Genomic DNA, 7758 nt, shown 5'->3' with positions numbered 1-7758 from the left:
CAGATTTTACATCATAGTCATAAATAGTCATAATAGACCACCTTTGGGTTTTAAGAAGGGGAAAAAAAAAATAATGGAGCTAGGTGAATCAAGAAAAGAGTGGCAACAAGCTATTGCTTTAGATGAGTTATCGCAGACCAAAAATAGCTGCCAGTACACACAGGAAGAACTGCTTAGGGGTGCCATCCTTTGTGGACAATGAAAGAAGCCCAGGTGACTAGGTTAGATGGGTTGTTTAACTTTTAGATAGCAGAGGTCAGCTGAGAAAAACCTCAGTGCGTTCAAAACACAGCACGTTACAGGCACCACCTGGTGTCTTCACACTGGTTTCTTTCAGTTAAATGTGCTCTTTTTTACCAGTTTCCTCATCTTTCTTTGTTATCTTCCCTACCATGCTGCAGAAGGCAGTGAGGGTGTGTGATTGTACTGCTCTGTGGCAATCTGAGAGCTTTGGCAGCACTTGCGGTACAAATCCATAAGTTGCAGTGTTAAGCGACATTTTTTAAACGATTTAATCCTAAACCAAACGCAGATTGTTGAAATTCTGCTTTGGCTTTCTGTTAGCAACAGAGATAAAACTTGCTTTTTGATGAAAGAAGAGCACGCATATCGTAGAGCAGACAATGTGGCTGCAGATAGGAAGTATCTCCTTCCAGACACAACAAAGCTCAAAGCACAGCAGCACATCTGCAGCTCCAGTCTGCATGGCGAGAAGGGAGTTGAGGACCATATGACCTCCAGCACTGATTAGAGTGTAAATCTGATTGGAAACAGAACTTGCTTCCTTTGGGGTTTGTGCCCTCAATTACTGCGCTCACCGTGAGCCCTGTTCTGACTGTTTAAGCTGGGTGATTGCGTGCATGGAAATACCTTCTCCTTTAATAAACAATCAAATTGACTTAGCAGCATGTGTTTCTTTCCTCTTTTTTGACTTCCTACAAATCGTCTAATAAACAGATTGACTGGATTTTTTCCAGCAACAAGTACATTTTTAGAAAATGCTAGATGAAAAACATGTAGTAAATTCTGAGTGGGTAAAAAGGAGAATTTATCCTAAATGTCCAATTCAAGGAAGAGCCAGCAGGAAGGATGCTGAAAGTATGACTGAGAGGTTCAATCAAATGCAAATCGATTCAGCTCTGGTGTCCAGTACTGAGTATCAGCTTCTTGCAATAAACAGCAAGCAATCCGGAAGCTAAAACAGGCTCATAGACATTATTTGATGACTAATTTTGCCTACCATACTTACATCCAAGAAAGGTTAGATGATTCCAGGAAATAGAAGAACAGTGAAGGAGACAAAGCCATAAAATAAATTATTCACTCAGTTCTATTGATTACATATCATCAAAACAGCTAACATTCTACAGTTACCTGTATCTGCTGCAATAAATTTTTCAGCTGAACCAAAAATTCTTTAGCTTCCTTTGCTTTATCTGAAACACCATTTAAGGCCTGAGACAGTTGTGCCTGCAAGAGAAATAAAATAAAACAAAATAAAATAAAAGGAAAATTGGAGATAAAATGTAAATATATTTCTTACTGAACCTTGCTTTTAACAAGCAACAATGAGCTAAAAGGCTTACTTGCTGTCACACATATTCTTATACATGCAGGCTGTTTGTGCTAGAAGAGAAGAGTTAAGATTTTAATTGTAGTAAGATTTAATAAAGGAGAAATATGCATGTGGGGGCAGTTTAGTATTGTGTCTGCACATTCCACATTATTGCAATGACTCTGTAAGTCAAAATACTTTTTACAAGTCAACTGCCCACATATATAAGGAAATAATAGTCTTCCACAGATACATCTGTCGTGCTGTGAAATTCTCAAGTGCTTTCCAAAATAGTACTTCTCTTCATCAAAGCCTGAAATCTTTATAAGCATAGTACACTCTACTAAACCTATGACTGTAGAGGCAAATCTGTGTTTTTAGACTTCACTGTTATGTCCTTTTAGGGCTTCAATTTTCTGTGCTCCAACCCAACAAATGGGTGAGTATTTCTGGAATAGCTTAAACAACCTCTTCCCCTTGCTCTTGGCAGGTGAGGGATGGGGAGTTCATCTGTTGTAAGCCCATACTCAAGACCCAGCTTCCTGTTGCTTAGCTTCCAGCTGAGATCTCTACAGTGAATAAGCAGCTTCTTGAAGGACTTTCAGGGTCTGGAGGAAGGAGGAGGAACCTGAAGGTGCAGTCCTCACACAGTTTCTTTGACTGGGACTACAGAAACCATGCTTTTTCATCCATCAGCCCATGGCCAGTCCAAATCCAGCATTAGATATCTGCCAGCATAACATGGAGGGACGGGATGGGCCCCATTCTGAGTGACACTGGTGATGTTTTTTGCTGTCATGCTCAGCCTTTCTCACAGGGCATGCACCTAATGCTGGGCCCTGGGCTCTGGGCTCCTATGCCAAATCCTATTGGTTAGATTCTCTCTTCATGGGTCTGCTCTTTTGTCACAATGGCTATCTATCAGACTGCCAATGCTCAAGTATTATCCTCATCAAACAGATATTCAACTGACATAAAGAAACAGAAAATGAAGCCTCCTTGCTAAAGTCAGGTTTCCAAAATGTTGCAGTCTCTTGACCCCATAGGACTAGAGGGTGCCTAGAGACAGAGCTTTGTGCATAGGAAGGCACAAAAGCTATGAGAACTTCTTACAGGAGACCCAACTATAATCCACAAGTCACCACTCATTCCCTGCTTGCATCTTTTTCCTGAAGGAAAGTAAATTGTTCCACTTCTGAAAAGGGCACAGCTCAATTCCTCATGCATGCAAAATTTGGGTCTTACCTCCCACCTGAATGTCCTTAGACAGTCTCTCCTTGGACTCACCCGGTTGCTCAGGTCAAAAAGGAGCGGACCAGTAGCTCTTTGTGTGCACTGCGTGCCCCAGCTCTGAGGCCACAGCTCTACAGTGACGTGTGAGCAGAGGCACCAGCACACCCTTGCTGGAAGCAGAACTGATTTATAAAGAATGAAGCCATACTTGTATTTTTTTCCTCATATTCACACAAACCTTCCTCTTTATGCCCAGTTGTAGGCGTTCCATTAGTGCTATATTTGAAAATGAAATACGCTTTACTACAACGAATTTGTTACAAATGTAGTGGGGAGCACAACAATTACAGTGCTAAATGCTTAAACATTTAATAGTCTCTTGCACAAACTTCTGCTACATCATAAAACTGTAAAGCAATTCTGTTTGCTATGAAAGCTATCTGAGGCCACAGAAACAAACAATTCCTTAAAAGGGTCCTGTTCTCCTCCAACACAACTGATCAGGACTTGGATCTGCTTTCTGTGGGTTGATGTGCTTGCCATAATTTAAAGCCCAGCCTTGCTGATTGCACTTCCCATTCCATCCACAAGGACTTTTGTTTGTCCAGTTGACATATGATGAGGTGGAACTGGCATGTGACAAAGTAGTGGAGATGCAGTAAAAAAAAAAGAGGGACATGTGCTCTGCTAGTGACTGGCTCAACAAAAACATCCCAGCGTTTAAAGGATTGGTCCCAACAAAACTAAAGCTTACACTTCTCCCACATCAGCCCTTACTTTCAAATCAAGGTGTGTTTCACCAGAAAGGAAGAGCCAAAAGTTACAGGTGGTCATCAGGTAGAAACCCAAAAATCACACCAATGAATTTTAATCAACATGCACTACTATCAACTGCTGCAGTAATGTCCAGCTCCTGGTATTCTACCATTCCAAGAGTCTGGAATAGAAACTTGAGAATGTCATTGATCAGATGACTCTTAAGTGAATTTCTGTGCTCATTAAAAACTGTGGTTGCATTAATATGACGGCAGTGTGGAACCAGGGAGAACATCAGATCTCCATTTATGAAACCCACTTAGAGGTAATAGCCCTGTTTTTCAAAGCATTTGTAAAAGATACCTTACAAAACAGTGAAATGTAGTCATGCACTTCCCATTAAAACCAAACAGAACTACATGACTAAGCCCTCAATAAATCAACCAAGCCATAAAAAAATGCCCTGCACACTCAGAGCAATCTCGCATGCTGCAGAATATTTACTTGAAGCCAAACTGGAATGTTACAAGCTCTACTGACTACGACAATTAATGACTCCTGACAAGCAGTATTCTACCTATAGTTATCTCTACTTCAATACTAGTCTTGCAAGAAAAAAGCAAGGATTCCGGAGGTGGACACAAGGTTTCTGCTTCTATCAAAGACAGGAACAGAGAGATAATGAGGGTGAGTAATTAAATCCAGATAGGCATAGAAGACTGATGCTTCCTTTGATTTTAGAAAATGAACCAGATAATGCCAATGCCCTCTTTCAACCAAGCAGTTCATGCTCATTTAACTTGTTTTCCCTCCATCTCTCTTCAGCAGCAGATTAGCTATTGATTAGACAAGCTTATCCTGGTGCTGCAAGCTAAAGAGCCCTCGTGTTTTTGGGAACACAACTCCTTCCCACCAGCAAATCAAAGCAGGCATGCAGACTCCAACACTCGCCCTCAGCTGCCTGCCTGCCTTTCACACACCCATCCAGGTGAAGTTTGTTTTGGCACTTCTGTACATACAAAACCAGTGTGCAGATTGTGAAAAGTATGCATCCATCTGTTTTCACATCCATAGGTCAAAAGGCCTACAAACTTATATCCCTTCTTTCTGTGAAGACCTAAACCAATTTCTCTGGCAGTAGATTTGCAGAGTTTTACTTAATAACCAAAAGTTGTTGGTCCAGACAGGTAAGTAGTGTAAACAAGCGTAACAAAGATCAGCTATGTCAGTGGATTTACAGCTGATTTATGCAGTTGTGGCCCTGTTTTTATTTTCCACCATTTCTTATTTTACTGAAAAATTTACGTACAGCAGGGCAATGGGCAAACTTGTACCATTAACAAAGGCCAAGCAGTCTTGCACAGCCATCAAGCCAATGGCACAGCTGGGAGTAAATACCCTTCTCACTGCATTGTCTGAGACATTACACCAAGAAGTCTGTTGTTTTCTACTGAACCCCTGTGTAAGATTCAATCAAAGGGGAAGTCAAACAATTTGAAGAGAAGGACAATGCACAAATGGAATGAAAATGGATTCTGAAGGAGAAGATAGGCAGTGATACTTGAAAAACAATTCTAGGGCCGGAAGAACGGAAATTGTTTTCAATTTTACTGTTGTGGGATGGAACTGTGAGCTGTGAGAAGAGGGGGCATGGCAGTGGAATTCTTTACAGGGGAAGAATGCTGCCCCTTGCCTTTGGGTAAGATAAGCAGGTGCTTATCACCTGGTGGGGAACAGGTGCTGACCTGTCACCTGAGCAGGCTCAGCTCATGGAGAATCCCTTCCACCTGCTGCTCTACCACCTCTGCCAGATTATGTGAGGAGAACACACACAGCTTGAATTCCATTTGGCATACCGCATGTAATAATACTTCAATATGAGTAACTTATGGCTTGGCCAAAGTCACTTCAGATAATAAACCAGTAGAAATTGCTGTATGTGAGAACTGTTACTAAGCATAAGTATCTAATTCTAGAGCAATTTATCCAAATGAATGTGAGCTGATTTAGGCTATTTGTCTATGGTTCCACTACATTTATTTTCTGCCGAGTATATTGTTCTAGGAAAAGTAATAGCTATGAGAGCTCAATGTCAGAGTCCCCAAATCAGTTAATTTTGAAACTTATTTAAACTTCCACTAAAACTTCCACCGTGAGTCCACAAATCAAGAAGAATCATTTTGTGACAATGTACTTCCAGAAAAAAAAATGTGGACAAACTAACAAGCTCTTGTTCATTCTTTTAACAACAGGAAAACAGGAAAATGACAGTCAGCACACACTGACTACACCAGAGTTTATCACACTGTTCAGAAAGGCTTCAACCAGTCTTAACTCAAAGTAAATTGTAACACAACACAAGCTACTCTCTCACAGCCCACAGAACACGAACATGTTTCAACAGTGAGCTCAGTCACTGCTCATTTGAGTAATTCTGTACAGACCTAGATCCTGCCTTTACCAGAAGTAGTGATGATCTGTTCCTTCTGCACCAAGAGAACAACTCCTCTACCATCACATTAGGGAGGAGCTGGCAGAGCTTTGGCAGAGAGCATGCAAACTCTGGTATGCATACTGAAGGACTCTCTCTCAGATCCACAAACTATCATGCTCACTCCAAGCCTCTTTTGGGAATTCTTAAAATCAAAAGCCAAAGTTTTCTCTTATCAAAAATCTTAGGCTTGTGCTCTGCCACTCTATGACTGAAGAACAGAGGCCATTCTTGGCTTTGTCCCCACCCGTGGATCTCCCTGGATAAGAGAACTTCTCTGGGTTTCCTATGATGCTAACTGCAGGAGAGGAGGGAATACTGTGGCCAGCGAAGCTAGTCAAGTGTTTTTTACATGGCCTGTGGGAAAAGCCTTTTCCCTCTAACTGAAAACTCCAAAGTACCACTGTCAGCACTGAAGCTGTATATTCCCCTCTGTACGTGTATCTGTCATAACAAATCATTTTAGAGGGTCCATCATTCTTAACAAGAATGAGCTAACATCACATACTTCTTAAACTGTTATGGTCACGTTTTGCTCTTTATTCAAATGGTTGGAAAGAGTTTTGCATGGTGGGCATTGCCACATGATCCAGCAGATCTACAAGAACTGCTGCCTGTGCTGTGCAGAGGCTGCCTCTGACATGTCCCCAGGGACCTCCAGAACAGAGCACCAAGAAAGGGAAGGGTAAGCCAGAGTACAATGCAGTGTGAATCTGGTAAAGTTACACTTGTCCCCAGAGCCCACTTTATTGTTGTCTACTCATGTCATGAAGGTCCCTCCAACCATTCCTTCTGCCTCTTTGGTGAAGGTTCTTCACCCAAGGGCAGTGGGCATAGAATGGGCTGCCCAAGGCAGCGGTCACAGACCCAAGTGCTGGAGCTCAAGGAGTGTTTGGACAACACTCACAGACACAGGGTTTGGATTTTTGGATTTTGGGTGGTGCTGTGTGGAGCCAGAAGCTGGGCTCAGTGATCCTGGTGGATCCCTTCCAGCTCAGGATGCTCTGCAATTCTATGGTGCTTTGAGAACTGAAGAGAAGTGAAGATCTTTCTGAGGCACAGAAGACAACATGACGTCCCTTGACAGCTCCTGTCATGCCTTCCACCTAAAACTTTTGGGTGGTTGAGGGTTACTCTCCCTCATTGACAGGTGGATAAGAAGTCATGGTGGAAAACGTCTGTGGCAGCTCCTGTTGAGGTGAAAGGGGTGTGAGAAATGAAAGAAAGGCCACCCCACCCCCTCCTGCTGCCCACAGGCCTGCATGGGATGGTGCAGAGCACAACAAGGCTGGCTAAAGCCAGGTGCTCGTCCAGGCCTGGTTCAGCCTGGCTGAGGTAAGGGAAGGCAGTGGCAGGAGGAGTTTGTGCAACACCGCAAGACTCTGAACAAAGACTGTGGATTGGAGAAAGTATTGAAGACCAAAGAGTGCCGTGCAAGGGAGAAAACGCCTGGGATGCTGATGGACACGGAAGTTCTGAACTGACAAAGACAAAGTCCCACTGGCACCCCGGCTCCTCCTTGCCATTGGCACGTGCTTCGTGCTTACCTTGTGCTGCTTCCACACGGCGCCCAGGGCCTTGACATCGTGCTTGCCGTGTCTGCCGTCCTCCAGGCACTGGTAACAGACCGGGCTGCGGCAGCTCACGCAGTACATGCTGTAGTTCTCCAGGTCGTGCTCGGCGCACGTCGGCAGCTTGCGCCCGCCGCCCGCCCCCTTCCCGC

At 43.3% G+C, this 7758-nt stretch overlaps 1 protein-coding gene across 1 annotated transcript in view; it reads right to left on the bottom strand.

The window, feature by feature from the left end:
• The window catches only part of TRIM67 (tripartite motif containing 67), a 43095-nt gene that overhangs the window by 28739 nt on the left and 6598 nt on the right, over positions 1-7758 (bottom strand). The window contains exons 3-4 of the mRNA XM_031552200.1: positions 7583-7750; positions 1375-1470 (exon numbers count right to left, since the gene is read on the bottom strand). Coding sequence (XP_031408060.1) covers positions 1375-1470; positions 7583-7750 — 264 coding nt within the window. The remainder of the gene's footprint in view (positions 1-1374; positions 1471-7582; positions 7751-7758) is intronic.

The sequence above is a fragment of the Meleagris gallopavo genome, chromosome 2, assembly GCF_000146605.3.
Source record: "Meleagris gallopavo isolate NT-WF06-2002-E0010 breed Aviagen turkey brand Nicholas breeding stock chromosome 2, Turkey_5.1, whole genome shotgun sequence".
In the NCBI taxonomy this organism is placed as follows: Eukaryota; Metazoa; Chordata; class Aves; order Galliformes; family Phasianidae; genus Meleagris; species Meleagris gallopavo.
The sequence above is the reverse complement of the archived record's forward strand: the minus strand, read 5'-3'. Positions and strand labels throughout refer to the sequence as shown.